Genomic DNA, 19,732 nt, shown 5'->3' with positions numbered 1-19,732 from the left:
GTGGGCCACAGACCAGAGATGGGGTATCATTTAATGCTGCAGTGGCAGAAGTGACCACTGAGTCAGCAGGTGGCATAGGAAGGTGCATGAAAAGTGCTCCATGGGAAAGAAAACAGGAGTGATTTTATGACTATACACATCTATAAAGGAATGAGCAGGTGAAAAACAGGAATGGAGAAGAAGCAAAAAGGGATATTGGAGGGTTTGTCATTCACTCAACATTTACTGAGTGCCACTGTGTGCCGCGGGCAAAAAGCATACATCAAGGAATCAGGTAGAGGATTTATTCCCAAGGAACTTAGAGTCGGGAGGGCCAGACAAAGTATATGGACCATGACAATGAAAGAGTAGGCACAGCCGCACCTAGGGTTGGCTGGAAAGGAGTTCAGGAGGTCTTAGTCTTTTGAAATGACACAACATTTCTTCATTTTCTATCTTTCATGTCATGATCCTATTAAGATTAGTGTTAGCAGAGCAAAGAAGTGAAAAACAACAGTCAGGAATGGGAAATTTATGTTGTCATTAAGAGGTGACATTTATGACTCCCAAGCCTAGCTCCTCCCAAAGTATGACCTTGAACAGCCCTGGATTTGCAGTTGTTCATTTTAGGGGGTGCTGGGAAGATGTTCTGGTTTGAGTTTTGGGGGTTTCTTTGGCATTGTGGGGAACATATTTTCTAAACAATAAAAAACTATTTCATACAGAGAAAGCTCTCCCTTTAAAATTTTATAGCATAAAATTAGGAAAAAATAGAAATATCCCATAATCCCCCTTCCCAACTGTAAGCATTATTGACACTTGTGTATCTTGTCCTCCAGATTTTTTTAATGCATGATTTTACATAGCCAATATTAAACCATCTCTGCTTTTTCACTTGATCTTATCACATAAGCACTTCCAAAGATATTTTAGACACTTTGCAGACAAAATTTTAGAGGCAATCGGACATTTAAATCAAGTAAAACGTTTTCATCTATGAATGTTAACAGTCTTCTAAGCTTCCTGCTGGAAAAAAAAAATGCAACATTTTTTTAGTTCACATATATTAGCACTCAGTTACCCAGCTGGTGCTCAGAAGCCGGTTGGAAACTATTGAAAAGGTTCCACCTCAGTAAAGTCAGTCCATGGGAAAACCACTAGTGGAATTATTTGTGAAACAACAAAAGGTACTATTTAGAGTTTACACTTATCAATCACCATCAGATAGTAATACAGATTACACCAATCCCCAATGCACAGTTCAACAATCTTTGTGTGGTGAAAGAATGCTTTGTATGCAGAATGTCTATAGCCCAGTTTAATCTTCTGCTGAAAGACTCTGAGGACACACTAAATTAAACAATGTCAACAAGGATTAGGTTTATAATAAAGCTCTGAAGAAAAATGGCAAATGCCAGTCCCTTTGTAGGCATTACCAATAATTAAAATCTTTCATCACAAAAGTATCATTGCAAAATATCACATGTCGATGGAATTTGATTTTCAGTAACCTTACATCCTCATAACCTGTAAACACCATAAATTTCCTGGATTCAGGAATATACTTTCCATTTGAAAACTAAATTTCCCTCTAGATTGACTCTACTTTTCTCTTAATTTAGCAATTTTTTCCCATTAACCATTTCACTTTAACTGGTCTATAGCCATTGTTTATCAGTATCAAAACACATTTACTCCTCTTCACCGAGTAATGAAAGAAACTTGAGTTTAGACTACCTCTTTAGATTTTTAAGCAAAAGCAAATGATTTCTTAGAAATCTCCTTTGTGGACTGACTACATCTTGTCCTTCCTTTCTTGCTCCCTAAAGTACTTAGTATAGCTCTCCACATACTCTTCAATCAACCCAGTAAGATATCTAGAATGAGATGAAGAATAAATTATTCAAATAATGCCTTTAAATATTTCATACAGAGGAAACTTTCATTTTTAAAGTACCATACAGTAATAGTAAAGGTACTGAAACTGGAGTCAGAAGACCCAGACTATAACACTCATTATTGACTATTGGTTATGAGAATAAAGATGAGATCAGGAACCTACAAAATGAAGCTATCCACAAATATCAAGGATTTTTACTTCTAAATGCAGAATCTGGAACTTCCCATTATCCTAGCTTGCCTGACTATAACCAGGTAAGAGAAAATGTGAGGTTAAAGATCGTTGAATTACATGCACACATAATATTAGCTGCATGTACAGAAACTACATTACAATTACAACTCAGTTGTAATACAGTTTCTGCATATGGTCAATTGGAATACAGTTTCTGTAAATGGTGCTCAGTTAACACCCCATATAGCACACACTCTACAGATACCTGCTGATCGGAGGGAACACAGCACACACTCCATCACCAAGTGGCTTAGAGCTCACACAGCTTTGTACAAACTGTGGCAAGCTCCACCTTCAGGGCATACTTAAAGGACATACTGTACCTCTCACGCAAGTCACAGAATCACGAGAGAGACGCCACCCTGAAGGACAAGCACAGGAGTAAAGCCTCTCTGAGGAAAGCAAGCATAGATGGCTGCATTGGGCATGGACGCATGGATTTGTGGCTGTAATACAAAGAGAAGAGAAGAAAACATTGGTGAATGGAAAACCGCCCACTTTAAAGTGCACGGGATGAATGGATAAAGACATGGTATGTATATATACACATATAATCGAATATTATTCGGCCCGCAGAAAAGGAAATCCTCCATTTGCGACACACGGATGGACCTGGAGGGTATTATGCTAAGTGAAATAAGTCAGACAGAGAAAGACAGATACTATATGAGATCACTTTTAATAATCTAAATTTTAAATCTAAATTTAAAAAATAATGAACTGAGAGAACAGACTGGTGCTTGTCAGAAGCAGAGAATGCAGGGAGGCAAAATGTGTGAAGGTGGTCAACAGGTACAGACTTCCAGTTACAAGGTAAATAAGTCTTGGGGATGTAATGTACAGCATGATGACTATAGTAAAGAGTCAATCTTAAAAGTTTTCAGCACGGAAAAAAGAATGTGTGGTAATAGATGTTCACTGAACTTATTATAGTGATCATTTCACAATACATACATATATCAAATCATTATGTTGTACACCTAACACTAATACAATGTTATGTGTCAATTATATCTCAATTAATAAATTGTCCTTTCAGAAGCCCCCAATATTTGGAGACACAATACATTAAGTTACTTTGGCTGGTTTGGTATTTGCCCTAAACTACTTTACCCTTCCCCAACATCAGTCTTTCAACATAGAATTCATAAGAGGCATAAGAGGGAGGAGTGACTTTCCCAAGGTCACAGATCAATCCAGTCTATAAACAGAACAAACAGCCGCTGAGTAATCCAGAGCTCAGTAATAGAAATTTGATGCTACATAAGATGTGTCTCCTTGGCTGACCCCAAAGAGATCTTTTCACATTAAACGAAACCAAGTTGTGTGTTCCCTATGTGACCTTGACATTTACCCACTGTTGTCCAAGTTTTGGTTAGATAATAATCTTTTATTTTTCTATTGATGACATCTTTGTGTGTTTCTGCTCCTTGAAGTAGAGGGATCCTGTGCACATCCTGTGCTCATAGGATGTTCTCTAGGTCCTATATATTCTTATTACATGCACCTTGTTAGATGCAGTAATGCATTTGTTTACTCAAAAACTAGCAAGCCTTCACTATGTACCAAACACCACTCTAAGCACTGGGAATACTGTAAACATGAGGCAGATAGTCTAACAAAGGGAGATAAAACTAAACTCATAAGTTGTGTGACTTTAGAACGTGAGAGTAAAGAGCAAAAGAATTATGAGAGGCGGTGCCATTTTCAATAGGATGGTCGAGGCCCACAAGGAGCACCTAAGAGAATTCTAAATAACGTGAAGCAGCAACTCAGGCAGACATCTGGATGAGGGGCGTCCCAGGGCAAAAGGAAGAGCCAGTGCAGACGTTCAGAGATGGTAAGTAGCCTCGTGTGCTTCTGTACGAAAATGAAGTCCAGTGAAGTCCAGTGTGGCAAAAGAAAGTGGCAGAAAAGACCAGGGAGACTTGAGTATGTAAAGACATACGAGATTTGACTTTTCCATGGTAAACAGAGGTCATGGAAGTGTACTGTCCAAACAAACGGGTCTGCAACGTTATACATTTTACATTCCCCAGATCAATGTTTTCCAAGCTATACCATGCAGGATATCTCTATCACTTACAAGCTGGTTGTTTTGCAGGATGAACCACAACAATTCCAAGGGGCTGGTGAAGAGACAGTACTACTGATTGGTTCCCCCCATGCCACTTGTTGGCTTTCATAACCTCATGAGTAGCACGGTCACTCCAGTACACGGAATCTTCAAAGAGACTTAGGGAGTAGGGATGCCGCAGAGTCTGTGAAGCAGAAGAGAACAATGAGACCTAGAAATAAAAATGAAGATGAACAAAGTAGAAAAGGATACCTCCCCAAGAAGATGGTTTCCTTTAGCATTAACTTAATAAAGACATAGTGAAATCATTGGTCAAGAGACAGAAAAAATATATACTTCTTGACCTATATCCCACTTACCAACCAAAATATTTTCATGTACCTGTGTCACTTAGCCTTCATTTTTACTCTGGTAATTACACTGGGCATCCATCTTATAAACAAAAGCAAAACGGAAGTGCAGAAAGTAGGGTGACTTATGTAGATCACCTGTCTAGTTACAGGAGAGATCTCCCAGGGCCTCTTCAAGCCACAGAACTATGAACAATCACAATCTTAAATAGAAGTCAATAACAGCTTTTTGGTAAAATACATATTTTCTCATTTAACTTGTGACAATAAATTCACCAGAATTTCCTGAATAAAAATATATAACAGGTTATGATTTCATGGAGGGAATCTACATATAATTAAATCATTATTTACATGGACTTAGAGAAGCAACGGATTAGCATCCACAGATCAACTAAGTCACACGAGCTATTAATCCTTCCTGGACGCGGCACAATCTGACCACGAACTAGAATACTGATTTTCTGTCAGTAATAAAAGATAGGTTGACCCTTCCTCCTGTTGATATTTCCTCGATGGACCTTGTAATGTCTACGACACAACAGTGAATTTCTTAGCTTTCTTGTTACTCTATCTGCTTCCTACTAAACCATTATTGTCTTAGTTTCCTTTCCTCACTACCAACTTACCAAATCACTGGCTATCACCTGCCGCCGATTGCTTCCATCATATTCACAATAGTCTATGTAATCAAGATAGCCATCCACGAAGTACAGCAGCCTGTTGGGGTAGTCAATAGCTAAGCCATTGGGCCAGAAAACCTTCTCCTGGATAATGACGGTGCGCAGACTGCCATCCATGCTAGCTCGCTCAATGCGAGGGTGATGGCCCCAGTCAGACCAGAACATCACAGAGGCACTGTGAAAAGAAACTAGTTACCGATTGGATGGGACATATTTCAAAATGGAAAATAACTGTCATTTTAAGTGACAGAATATCATGTTTAAGCTCTGCTTAAAATAACTCATATCCAGGTCAGAATATATGCACAGAGATTACTATTTCCTCTGAGAGTCACAAAGTAAAACCGTAATCATAATTCAATCACAAGCCATCTGGGTGTTTTTATAATGTTCAGAAAACATGCAGTATACTGTGACACTGAAATGTCTCAAGGCCGATTCATGTTTCTGTACAATCCACAAATAGTTGATCTAGAAAAGTTCATCTGTTCCTGTTTATCTACCCTGTCGTTTTTAAGATAAGTCAATTTATTCATCCTCAGAGATTTATCATGAATTTCACGGGCGTGAAATTTACTTTACAATATCTAGGAAGTCTGCATTGCATTGAACATAATTTGCCTAAGTCATCTTCCTGCAGAAAAGAATCTAAGAGAATCTAAGGAAATTCGAGGAAAGAAGCCTTCAAAGTTTTCTAAGCACATGGGAGAATTTCTTCTTCTTCCCTTTAGGGCCAGCAGGCCAAAACTTCCTTACATGACATAAAAGGAAGTTCTAGTAAACAATATGAAACTGAAGCAGGAAAATCTGGCTGTTTTGTTGCATAACCATGAGGTACACGTGGCACAAATACCATGGCCCGTCTATGGAATATTACTGCATGCATTCATTAGACTTAATCATATATTGCCAAGCTAATAAATCAATGTGTAAATTTTGTGATATGAATATTAGCCACAGCATGTCATGTTATTTTTCCCTCATACAATGTTAAGGCAACATCACTTAAAAAAAAAAAAAAAGAAGTCTTACGTAGTTCTGGGATCTAACACTAGTCCCCTTGGATTTGTTATGTTTTCACTAAGCAGCACAGTCCTGTGACTCCCATCCAGTTTAGAGACTTCAATTGTTTGCAGAGAAAAGTCTGTCCAGTAAAGATTGCGTCCTACCCAATCTACTGCAATACTTTCAGTCATGGTGATACCACTGTCAAGCGTCTAAAGACAAAAGTGAATAACGAGTGAATTCTAAAGGGAATAAATGAATGCAAACATGGAAATTATATGAAAATTGAGAATAAGGCATCTAATTTGTCCTATGATTGCTTATGAAGATTAGAAAACTTTGTCTTCCCATGGAGAAACAGTAGGGTTTTCTGGAAAAATATACAAGATTGTGTAGAACTGAATACTCTATTGTTGGATTAGTATGTAGTTTCATTTTGGTTTCAGAATTTTTTCAGTTAAACAAAAGCTGTATCCGTTTGCTAAGCTGGCAACCCTATGAAACTTTACAGTGTTCACATGGCAAAAGTAATACCTTTATTGATTGAGTGCCAACAATTACAAAATAAATTTCTAAGGGGCAGAGGAAACATAACCATCAAGGATCAAGAAACTGAAACTCCGGGAGATTGATCAAGAAACATAACTGAATTAAAGCTAAGAAAAGCAACCTCAACAGCAAGGTCCTACTGTATAGCATGGGGAACTATATTCAGTATCCTGTAATAAACCATAATGGCAAAGAAAAGGATAAATTTTAAAAACATTTTTAAAAGACGAAAGAAAAGCAACCTCCCCTGTGTTTCCCTTATCTCTCATCCACTAGGAAAAAAATTTGCAGAAGGGACCTCCAAGATGCTGTGAGGTCTCTGCATCATATGACCTGCAATTCAGAGCCATGCATCTCCCTTCAGATCCCATCAAGTAGGAGTTAGGAACATCGGGGTCCCTTGGGTGTGATGTGGCCCAGAGGAAAACATGAGAACCACCTAAGATGAGGTAGGGCCTTCTCTCACTGGTGAGTAACAACAGCAAATAGACCCAAGACAGGGGAACTAGTCAGGTCAAAGGCCAGTAGACATGTACTTACTAGTTTTCTATCTGTTCCATTTTGAAACGCACTCCAGATTTTACCCTGAGTTCCATCCGACCAAAAGATATGACCACTGACTGAATCAAAATCAACAGCCACAATGTGAGAACCATCCTGGACAAGGGCGTGGATAGAGTGCTCCTGCCTGGAGATGTTGTCAGCAACAAGCTGGTTCTGACTCGCCACAAGTAACAGCAGACTTTCAGATGCTGTCCAAGAAGAAAATACAAGTGTCAACGATTCTGGGAGAAAAAACACTCAATATTTGATGTAATACCTTTGGTAACAGAAAGAAGATGTCATTCCACACTAGAGTAATGGGAAAAACAAACAAAAATTCCTATAAGAATGATGTTACCTTAACAGTTAGCTGGTTTTCATGAGCGTTGAAAGTAAGCTTTTTCGAAATATCTTTCTTCCTTGAATTACACTTTAGTGTTTATCTAAATATCAACCTGGAGTGAACTCTACTTGCATTCTTCCTGTTACTATAGTTACCTTTGTACTTGCTTATTTTGTACTTTGCATTCAGCTGTGGCAGAGACTTCTAATCATCCCCATGTCCCTCTCCTCTTCTTCCTTTCTAGTAATAAATTATGCCACTTTTTAGCACAGCACAGGGCCTACCAGCTAGAGACATTTCCCCATTTCCATTTCAGTTTGGAGTGACCATATGACTAAGTTTTGAACAATAAAATGTGAACACAAACGATGTGTCAAATTCTAGGTGCCATCCTTAAAAGGAAGCTACTCGCCCCTTTCCTACTTTCTGGGAGCAGGCAAAGACTGGAGCAAAAGCAATGGATCCCGAGATGGAAGCCACACCAGCTTTTACCCCCTGAACCGTCTACCCTCCAGACTCCTGCACAAAAAAGGAAGAAACTGCCTACTTTGTTTTAGCATTCTTTATCTGGTCACTTTTATTTATTTTTTTTAACATCTTTATTGGAGTATAATTGCTTTACAATGTTGAGTTAGTTTCTGCTGTATAACAAAGTGAATCAGCTATACATATACATATATATCTCATCTCCGTATCCCCGCCCTCTTGCGTCTCTCTCCCACCCCCCCATCCCACCCCTCTAGGTGGTCACTATCTGGTCACTTTTAAAGCAGCCAAAGCAATACCCAACACATAGTACAAATACTTTCACGTAGTAGAAACTGAATTAATACTGGTTGGATTGAATTCATTAAGCATTATATAAAGATGGTGAAATTTGTTAAACGTGACATTTAATCTTAAGCTCTGGAGTGTGCTTGGTAAACTGGCTGGAGTTAGTTCACTTTCATTACCTGTAGCTTTGCAGGTCCTCTGGTCAGCGTCTAACCTGTATTCCGGATCACACCAGCACCGAAAAGAACCTCTCGTATTGTAACAGTGCTGGCTACAAAAGCCTGGAATACGACATTCATCTATGTCTTCACAGGTCTTAGAGTCATTGGCAAGCAGGTATCCCAATGGACAGTGGCATTGAGCCCCATAGGGCCCTTGAATACACTGGTGAGTACAACCACCATTGGAATCTGAGCAGCTCTCCTGGTCTAGAATAAAGAAAAAGAATCACAGAGTGGGAAAGTCAGGAATCTTTGCTTCTTTGGTTCACTCAGTTGCATTATGTGTCATACAGTCTCAGGTCACCTTCAACACAATACCCAGGTAAGAGCTATGAGCAGAATCCACCTGGATGAGGTCCACAGGCTGTTCAGTGCTCCGATTTACCTGAGGATTTACATCTTTCACGTCCACTGGACTTGGACCACTTTCTTCACTACAGCCTTCTATTATAACTCCATTTAGTGCAATGAGAGAAACTTGGGGAAATATGGTGGACATCAAGAAACACAACTATCATTGGTAAAGCATGCAAAGAGACCTAAATTACTTGCCATTTGCTTCCTGTCATTCTTCTACCTACACAGAAATGGAAGATAAGACTTTGACACTGAAGAGCAGAGCTGGAAGGTCTATAAAGGAGAAAGGCAATTGGAAGACTACAGGGCACAGGTGCACTGATATGCCATCATCCTTACTTTCAGGGCTAAGACGGCAATGCCTGAAGCACCCAAAGATAGTTCATCTACCTGAGGATGCAAATGCCCTCTATTTCCATGTGTACTCTTATTTATAAGAGTCATGATATGAAACATGCACTAGAAGGGGAAGTAAGTCAAAATGATTAGGACATTTTCAGCACAAACGCAATGCGTTTAAAATCATAAGAATCTAAAATACTTTGCAATCATACCTGGCTGGGTATCATCTGAGAGTGAGCATTGATTAAAGAAGAAATAAAGAAAGGACAGTAATTAGGATTACATGCCAATCACAGGATTTTAATCATAGCAAACACAAATCCCCAGACTTCATTTGTTTTGTGGCAAGTTCTGATTGAAATCAGAAAATATTAAAGTTAGAAAAACTTATGAGCGCATTACCAACAGAACCAAATTTAATTTCACGATCTAATGAAGCAAAAACACAGAACCAGGTGCAAAGGATTTAATGAGAAATATTATCCAGTGATGATTTATTTGAATTCCATGATGGCTATCCGGATCTACACAGATCTAAATTCAGAGAGGAACTGAGATCCCTTCCTCAAAAGCTGCATGGTGACTGTGACAATGATGATGTACAGCCGGCCACTGCTCAGGATGAATTTATGGCAGTAAACTGTGGTCAGGAAACTTACTGCAAAGTGGGGACTCATCTGTCCCACTGGGGCAGTCAGGGTTGCCATCACATACTGCACTCAGATTCACACAGATGCTATAACTGGGGCATTGCCATTGCCAACTGGGACACTGAAAGGCCTGCGTAGGGCAGTCCTTCTCATCGCTCATGTCCCTGCAGTCATTATCTCCATCACAGAGCCACTCTCTGTAGATGCAGTTTCCATTGTCACAGAGGAAATGAGATGAAGGGCAGGTCTTGGGGGCACAGCCATTGTGCTCATCAGATCCATGGAGGCAGTCTGGGTGGCCATCACACTCCCAGATCTTCGGAATGCAGATACCATCTGCTTGGCACTGAAATTCATCTTGGTGGCACATACCAGGAGGCCTGGTTGCTGAGAGAACGAAATGGGGAAAATGGGCTTGTGAAGGCAATCCATAACCCCTTTTATATAATTCCTAGATTCAGAGGAAATGATTTTGGATCAATGGTAGGTTTATAATAATGACTATGACAAATGTAATATTAAAATCTAAAATGACACGAGTCTTCTCTGACATTGTGGCACGTAGAGATCTTTATGCGTCAGATTAGTGGATCTGACCACAAAGGATGTACAACTCTTGGATAGAAGATAAGTCCCTGGGTCAAAAGAAAATTCTATTTCCTGTGTTTCTAATTATGGATTAAATAATAAAGAATCACCAGAGCATTTAAATAGAGCTTAAATAGCTACGGTGAATTGGAATTCATGGGTTTAATGTCATATATTTGGATGTTATCATTTTCCCTCAAGTGAATTATATCAGATGAAACCAGCACACATTAAGTAAACAAAAGATGACTGTAAATCCTCAATTCTTTGCAAACTTTCCACTATTCACCAAGCAATCCTTACGAGATAAGTAAGAATTGCTTGCCTATTTCACAGGAGTAAACCCAAACTCCCTCCTAGGAACTTTTTAAGGCAATAGCAAATCAGGGGCAATGGAACTTTAACCTCAGATCACCACAGAAGAATTCCACGTTTTCAATGTGAGACAGGAAATTCAGTGATTAAGAATTTCTGGGTGTTGTACACACCTATACAGTAAGCAAGCATTTAACTTTTCCTTTTGATCCATAGATTTAAACACTTCTTTTCTGATTAGGGAGGAGAATTGATAGAAACCTACTATTTGTGGTTCAAAATACCATTATTCAAACAAATGACCACCTCACCTCATTTAATATAAAACGTGGGGAATAACAAATCCTGTCGATTATAGGTCTACAGCTTGTGGAGATTATAGGCCCAACAGATTTATAGTCCGTGAAGTCCTCCTTGAATCCTCTGAAAAAATTTCTTTGCTCTGAACCTTCATAGAATTTTTATCTGTATCGTTTCTATAAGGCCCTTGTAACTATCTACCTTACTTTGTTTCTTACTTTCGATAATTTCTCTTACCAGACTCTCAGGACAAAGACCATATGTAACATGTTAGCAGATACTAAACAAATGATTTGCTTGATTTCACCTCCCTATTGAGATTTAAAAGAAACCATTAAAATATCTTTATAAATAGTAAACCTCAAAAATTTGAAACCCACTAATTTGGTATGCCCTAGGAAAAATTAATAGTGAGAACAAAAATATCTGAGAAATATTTAACCTACTCAGGAGACAATTTGCAAGTGCCCATTTACAACCCCTCGATTCACAAATTATAAGTCGCTGTTTGGTAATGTCAAGTCGATTTTATTATATGTTCAATACTGTGTTCCTTTGACAATGCTTTGTAATTCAGGCTGCCTTCTCTCTAGTTTGTCTAAGAGAAAATCTGTGGTAATATCAATACTGGTAAACATGAAATGACCCCTTCACCTGAAACATGCTAGGTATATGGTACTTACGACAATCTGTCTCATCAGAGTGGTCATTGCAGTCAAAAACACCATCACAGCGATATGTGTTGCTAATACAATTACCATTACTGACACATTTGAATTGAGAAGCAGTGCAATTAATTACTGAAAATGAGAGAGAAAAGTATTAGAAATTAAGCCAAGGAGCAAACAACTAAACATTGAGATTTTTCTAAACATCATGAATAAAAATAAAGCATTATTTACAATAGCCAAGATATGTAAGCAACCTAAGTGCCCATCAACAGATGAATGGATAAAAAAGATGTGGCATATATATATATAATGGAGTACTACTCAGTCATAAAAAAGAATGAAATTTTGCCACTTGCAACAACATAGATGGACATGGAGGGTATTATGCTTAGTGAAATAAGTCAGAGAAAGACAAATACCGTATAATATCACTTACATGTGGAATCTAAAAAATAAAACAAATTAGTGAAAGTAACCAAAAAGAAATAGACTCACAGATATAGAGAACACACTAGTGGTTAACAATCGGCAGAAGGAAGGGGGCAGGGCAAGATAGGGATAAGCTACAGGAATATATTATACAACAAAGGAATATAGCCAATATTTTATAATTATAAATGGAGTTAACCTTTAAAATTGTGAATCAGTATGTTATCCACCTGAAACATATAATATTGTAAATCAACTAGACTTCAATGGATTGATTAATTAATTAATTTAAAAATAAAGCAATGTACTTACTACAAGCACTCTCATCAGACCCATCAGCACAGTCGTCGGTCCCATCACAGACAAAAGATAGGTCAATACATCGATGATTGGGGCAATGAAACTGACTAGGTGAGCATGTCTCTGTATGATCTAATGTCATCCAAAAACAAAACCAAGTTACAGTTTATTTCTTGTTCAGTGTGTACCAGAGCCAAACTGTAAAACGCTAAGGAAATACGTAAGTTATCTCAGTTGTATGTGTGCTCAAAATTCCTTCAAGTCAGCCAGATTGCCAAAGTCAGCCCATCCAGAGCCCAGCTAGGACACTTTTTGGAAAGAGGAAGAAAAATATTACAGGGCAGAGTCAGAAACTGTGATTACACCTTGAAAAACAGACCACACTTAGAAAGTAAGCATCATGGCCTTGGACTGGCCTACATCTCCTGAATGCTGTGAAGTCCAAGACTGCACCAAAGCTAAGCAATGGAGCCCAGCAAGGCAACATGGTCCGCATGACCACAATGCCCAGTAGCAACAGTGTAGAGACAGATCATGATAACTGGATTTAATCCAATATCTAAGCAGAACGATCCTCAAAACCAGGGTCCTAGCTGGCTGAAGAGACACAGCCTTAGAGTCAGATGCGCTGCCTCCCCCTACCCGAAACGTGAAGTCATAGTAAATATAGTCTCACAGAATGTGAAAGCTGGAGGGGATCTTAAAGCTCATCTAGTCCTGAGAAAAAGCGAATTGCCTAATCATGCAACCAAGACAGGAATTTAGTCCAGGGAACTTTGCTCCACCTTAAACTATGACTGCTGATATGAAAACAAACGACGACCTAGAGGAAATCAGAACTTGCAAGATGAAAAGCAGGTGGGTGAGATTAATGAAATTTAAATGTCCTGTGCCTCTTTATTCTGTTGCCTTTTTGCCTGTATAAATGAAAAGGAAAACCAATAGCCAAATGTCTGGATGTGTTTATATGATTTATAAAGAAAAATTGTTTTAAATATCTGAATAGTTAGTTGAGGGATTTTATTTTCCAGTTTCTATCTGGGTTTAGACATCAGAGACAGTCCTTGTTTTGCTTGCATAGGAAATATTTAGGAAGACTTCCCACGTCTTTGCTCCTATAGCCTATTAATACAGGGATTGACAGATGAAGAGAAGTAGCTAAGATACAACGAAATTTATGTAAGCCTTCAAGGAAAGTGCACAAGGCCTACTGACTGTTCAAATCTATTCACTAGGCTGACCAACCAAGAGAAATCAGTTCAAAACTTACCGCATGACTTTTCATCAGATCCATCCCCGCAATCATTATCTGTGTCACAGACCCAGCTCTTTGGGATACACAAGCTATTATCACAGGTGAAGAAGTCTGCACGACAGGAAGTGGGTGCTCGGGTGGGGCAGTTCTGCTCATCACTGCCATCCACACAGTCATTTTGGTTGTCACAGCGCCAGTATGAAGGAATGCACTGTCCTCCGTGGCCACACGCAAACGCTGAAGGTGCACAGGAAGTATCTACAACAGAAACGAATTGGTCATAAAGACATCTGTTTTTACCGCCTTTTAAATGAGATCTTACCTTGTAAAGGCCCATTTCTTCTCCTTTTTCAATGGGAGCGTTATACAAAATGTGCAAGTTTATTCAGCAACTATCATACGCCAGGCACTTTTCTAAGTGTTTACATTTTTTTGTCTCTCTTAATCCTCACAAGAATACTGTCAGGTACATATAATTATCTGCATTTTATAGATGAGGAAATTGAGGCTTTGAGAGCTTAGGAATCTGCCCAAGACCAAAACTCTAGTTGGTGTGACTCTAAGGCCCGTCCTTTACTTCTAAGCTATGCTTCCTCTGATCACATGGGTCATTGGAAATTGATAAAACATTCATGTAAAATCTGCACTTTTAAAAACAAAAAGATATACACAAAATAAAACTTTAGAAATCTCAAAAATGTATAAATGAGCACTTTCATTTTTAAATGTCACTTTTCTTTCTATTAATGTTTCCTTGATAGAAATTTCTGAGATTTCAACTGTCCTCTATCTTTTTGTCTTCTGCAATAGCATTTATTATAAACTGGATTACCATCAAAAGAAGAATGTAAAGGTTAAAACCACCATTTCACCCATAATTCATTTTACACCAACAGGAGGAAAAAGGAATATTATAGCACATGAGATTTTCAAAAGCTATTATTACAAGCACCTATTCTGTGATATTGTTCTCTCCAATACTAAAGATTAGATCCAGTTTGTTTTGTTGACTTTTTGAGGAGTATGCCAAGATGCAATGACTCTGCATTGATCCAAACAGCCAATGTCAGAAAGAAATTTTGTTGAAGATAGCCCAAATCAATGCTAGAAATCACCTGCAACATTATCTATGAATGATATTCATCGCCTAGCTTCCTAAAAGCCTTTGGAGTACATATTAACAATCCGAAAGGAATATTCTTTCCTATAGAGATAACCCAAGCCTTTTTTTTTAAGCCCCCTCTCTCTGTTCTATTCATCCTAGGAAGTATTGCTAGTGTATAGCTACTTACTAAATGTGCCACATTGAACCTCATCACTGTTATCATGACAGTCATCAATTCCATCACAGCGGTAGTGAATGGGCACACATCTGCCATTGTTACAGGGGAAGGAAAAGGCACCACACTGCTCCAACGGTGGCTCACGGGATGGGTCTTCCACGCATGTCAAACGATCGGAAGTCAGACTCATTCCATAGGGGCAACCACACACCCGCTGGAAATTTGGCACTGGGAAGCAGAAGTGGCTGCAGTCACCGTTCGGATTGGTGGGTCGGTTACAGGCGTTAGACCCTGAAAAAGCAACGCCCCTAGATAAGTGAGTCAAGCACATTTCCTTTAGGTTGATTGATCACAGGTTTGGTTGTCAGACCCAATATTAAAAACTCGATTCCTCTTGGAAATCAACGTGCCAAATAGCACATTCAATATAAATACAGGAAAGTGCTGAAACGTGTTTTTCTCAAACACAGGTTTAAAGTTAGCCGAGTCGAACAGAAATTCTAAATCTTACACTTTAAAACTATCTGAGTGACAGGAAGATAAAACTATCAGGAGTTATATTAAATAATAAGGTACTTAAAGAGAAAAGGAGCCACTATATTAAACACATCCCTATGAAAGAAGCTGGCAACATCACTCACCGGTCTGGATTCTGGTATCATATACCTTCACACGCATTACAACACCAACGCCACTTCGGAGGACCACCAGTTGTCCACCATCTGTTTTCCTGACTCGAACAATACCACGCAGTCTCCAGTCAGTAAAATACACGTAGTCTAAGAAGGAACACAGTGATTAGTATTCTCGCCACAGTTCACTTACAAATCACTTGGGAAAATGCAATATGTTTGTAATGCTTCTTCCAAATGTGGGAAGCTTCCTCCATAAATATCTGTAATATGTTTCTGTAATCATTTTCCATGACTTGTTCGTCTCTAGAAATGATTCTTTAGAAGCCCATATATATATATTTTTTTCTTTTTTTTTCTTAAATAAAACATTTATTTATTGACTTTTGAGCTTCTGAAGCTAAGGACCCCGTATAAAACAACAGAGTTGCAAGAATACTTCCTGATACAAATTTTTCCTGCACCAGTAGAGGTGAAAATTCTATGACTTGGAGAGAAAGGGAAGAGCTCTAGAGGAGTGTAATATAACCAGGGAATAAAAACAATAGGAGTTGATGGTATGGATCTCTGAGAGAGACCCTACCTCTTAGAAGCCTTTTTTTAAAATTTATTTATTTATTTATTTTCTCAAACAAAATTTCTCAAACAAAAAATAAAAGTTAAATACTCAGTCAACTAACCAAATGTTTTATTTATACATAAAAGCACCATTTCAATTAAAAAAGTGACCAGCTTTTCTGGAATTGTGAGATTGCCAAATGAGGATGAGTTTTATACAACTTGTACAGTATAAATAAAACACACTTCTTTTGCTTCAAAACGTACCTTCAAAGACGGCAAGTCCAAACGGATGTGTTATCTGCTGTATACTGGCCAGGACTTTTCTATCTAACCCATCAAAGGTACTGTGCTCAATTTTATCAAAAAAGGCATCTACCCAGTACAATCGTGAAGAGCTAAAATAATAAAATACTTGGTTATTGGTTATCCAGAAACTAGCAAAGCACACTTTATACTAAGGGCATTCAAAAATAGCACGTTCAGTTGACACATTTATTAAGCAAAGTTTAATAGTTTCATGCTCTCCAGAAAGACAAAACAACTTTTATGAAGTGATTTCCAATTGTCTTAGAAAACTTGAAATGTTATTATCTTCAAGCTAGGAATTTTACTTTTCTCCTTATTAAATCCACAAGTTAGGAAAAATATTCGTAGTAACTGATGTTTAAAAGGTTAAACACGTTTCTTCCTTTTTTCTCTCCTATAAACTGCTTTTGCATTTGAGGTCTGTAAGCTTATCTACCCTGTTACCTTTTCCTATACTCCTTGACAGATTAATTTCTTAAAATTTAAATCTCATATTCCAAAAATCCTCCCACGGTGTATATAGGCAAATACACATTTGTTGACACAATTTCCTATCCTCAAGATGCCCCCTGTAAAAACTGCACATGACCTGTACTTCATCAAATCCCTGTTCTACTTCTAGTGGGGTTTAGGTCTTGCCCTATTCTGCTTCCTCTAGCAATTTCCTCAGAATATTCATTACTACATATGTTTTCATCCCAGCAGAAGCTGGCCAACTATGTATATGTCTTCCATAGTAAGTGGGAACTCAGCAATTTGGGATGATTCCTACTTACCTCCAATCAATGGCCAACCCATTGGGCCACCCAAGAGTAGTGTTTACTATAGGCAAAAGGTTAGATCCATCACTCCATGCTCTCAGAATTTTAGCGGGACGGTACCAATCAGTGAAGAATATATACCTAGAAAAGGAGGTAATAAATCAAAGATGTTAACATTGGGACAAACTACATGACTTAGAGAGATTTAGCACAAACACAGATTCTCCAGAGACTTGCTGCAAATTAATTTCATTTTCTGTATGCTATTGGGTTTATACAGAAAAATATATCGAAAATACAAATGGTATTAAAATGGGCATCCAAAGCAGAGAACCACTGTGCTAGACTTCAGGACCTAAAACTATTGTCACCAAGTAGATTCTTTAAAAAGACACAGTTCAGGTTACATTTTAAATACTTCATGCTCTTGAAATAAACTATGAGCAAGAAAACAGATTTTAATCTCTCACTTTCTTTCTGGATTAAACATCCAGGATCCACTAGATCACTCTTTAGTCATCTTCCACAAGGAATTAAATTTGCAGGAAAGCATTTCATCCCTGATGAAAAATGCATCCAAATAAACGTAACTCTTAAATGATCTTACCCAAGAGGTCTTTTTTTAACCCGAGGAGTGGCAAAAAGATAAGTGTAGGGAAAAAATCTTTTCTCTTTCATATGAGCCTTAAAAACTAAAATTAGTCTTTCCAAAAGGTAACTTTCTGAAACGTGACTTCATATTGTTTTAAATTAAGGACAGGGACTTCCCTGGTGGCACAGTGGTTAAGAATCCGCCTGCCAATGCAGGGGACACGGGTTCGAGCCTTGGTCCGGGAAGATCCCACATGCCACGGAGGAACTAAGCCTGTGTGCCACAACTACTGAGTCTGTGCCACAACTACTGAGCCCGCATGGCACAACTACTGAAGCCCGCGTGCCTACAGCCCGTGATCTGCAACAAGACAAGCAACCGCAATGGGAAGCCCGTGCACTGCAACGAAGAGCAGCCCCCTCTTGCCACAACTAGAGAAAGCCCACGCGCAGCAACAAAGACCCAACACAGCCAAAAATAAAAATAAATACATTTATAAAAATAAATATATGAAGGATAAATATATGAAGGATACATCAGGAAAGGAATTTAATGCCTTTTCAAAACCCAATGCCAAAGATTTAGCTTAAGATAAATTCACTAGAAAATCAACTGTTTAACTGTCTATTGGGCAATAAAATTTCTTATCAATAACATCATCAGTTTTAAAATATGTTAGACACACAGGCTTTGCAGTCAGACAGGCCTGGAATTTGAATACTAACTATTGCTTAATAGCTGTGGGTCCTTGAGCAAGTTACTTTATCTCTCTGAGCCTCAGATTCTTTTTTTTATTTTATAAATTTATTTATTTATTTTTGGCTGTGTTGGGTCTTCGTTGCTGTGTGAGGGCTTTCTCCAGTTGCAGCAAGCGGGGGCCACTCTTCATCACGGTGCGCGGGCCTCTCACTGTCGCGGCCTCTCGTTGCAGAGCACGGCTCCAGACGCGCAGGCTCAGCAGTTGTGGCTCACGGGCCCAGTCTCTCCGCGGCATGTGGGATCCTCCCAGACCAGAGCTCGAACCCGTGTCCCCTGCATTAGCAGGCGGATTCTCAACCACTGCGCCACCAGGGAAGCCCATGCGCCACCAGGGAAGCCCCTCAGATTCTTTATCTCCAAAACAGGTCTTGTATATACCTCACTCACAAACCAGCTTTTGGATTAGATGAGATTATGTACTACGTAAAGTGTTTGCTATGTACCCTCAATCAGGCTTTAGTGAATTACCAGTCATCTTTTTTTTTTAACTACTCTATTGAAACACAACTGCCTATCTCAGACTTCATGTTAGCTATCAAGCATATTTAAATAAGAAAGGTAAGAACAAAAAGGCATGGCGTGAAATGCTCTGTCTCTTCTTGTCTGACTCCACCAATAATGCAATGGTTAAACATGAAACTTTGTCTGTGGTCTGAAAGACTTTTTATTCTGAAAACTACTGAATGATTAAGCAAGTTTTGGTAAGCTTTATATCAATACATTAAAGCAGGGAAAGAACTTGAGCCTTTCCTGATAATTCTGCTGCATATTCATTCCTTCTCCACAGAATCTGTGTCTCATTGTTTGGTCCTCTGCGACTGTGAAAAAAAAACCACACTCCAGTGAAGACTGAAAAGCCAAAGCTTAGGAGAAAGTTTTTGGAAGGAGATAAAGTGATCACTTCAGCATATGCTAAAAGGACACAATCTAAGGTGATTTCAATTTACATGGTTCAATCTTGTATTTACTGAAT

The 19,732-nt window shown here is 38.6% G+C and overlaps 1 protein-coding gene across 1 annotated transcript in view; it reads right to left on the bottom strand.

Annotated features, from left to right (window-relative positions):
• Positions 1 to 19,732, bottom strand: part of LRP2 (LDL receptor related protein 2) — a 196,332-nt gene that overhangs the window by 86,065 nt on the left and 90,535 nt on the right. Inside the window, exons 18-31 of the mRNA XM_060016628.1 lie at positions 17,424 to 17,549; positions 16,606 to 16,736; positions 15,790 to 15,927; positions 15,158 to 15,439; positions 13,881 to 14,123; positions 12,623 to 12,742; positions 11,894 to 12,010; positions 10,017 to 10,394; positions 8,617 to 8,865; positions 7,318 to 7,529; positions 6,256 to 6,440; positions 5,170 to 5,398; positions 4,200 to 4,374; positions 2,437 to 2,559 (exon numbers count right to left, since the gene is read on the bottom strand). Coding sequence (XP_059872611.1) covers positions 2,437 to 2,559; positions 4,200 to 4,374; positions 5,170 to 5,398; positions 6,256 to 6,440; positions 7,318 to 7,529; positions 8,617 to 8,865; positions 10,017 to 10,394; positions 11,894 to 12,010; positions 12,623 to 12,742; positions 13,881 to 14,123; positions 15,158 to 15,439; positions 15,790 to 15,927; positions 16,606 to 16,736; positions 17,424 to 17,549 — 2,708 coding nt within the window. The remainder of the gene's footprint in view (positions 1 to 2,436; positions 2,560 to 4,199; positions 4,375 to 5,169; positions 5,399 to 6,255; positions 6,441 to 7,317; positions 7,530 to 8,616; positions 8,866 to 10,016; positions 10,395 to 11,893; positions 12,011 to 12,622; positions 12,743 to 13,880; positions 14,124 to 15,157; positions 15,440 to 15,789; positions 15,928 to 16,605; positions 16,737 to 17,423; positions 17,550 to 19,732) is intronic.

The sequence above is a fragment of the Delphinus delphis genome, chromosome 7 (assembly GCF_949987515.2).
Source record: "Delphinus delphis chromosome 7, mDelDel1.2, whole genome shotgun sequence".
In the NCBI taxonomy this organism is placed as follows: Eukaryota; Metazoa; Chordata; class Mammalia; order Artiodactyla; family Delphinidae; genus Delphinus; species Delphinus delphis.
The sequence above is the reverse complement of the archived record's forward strand: the minus strand, read 5'-3'. Positions and strand labels throughout refer to the sequence as shown.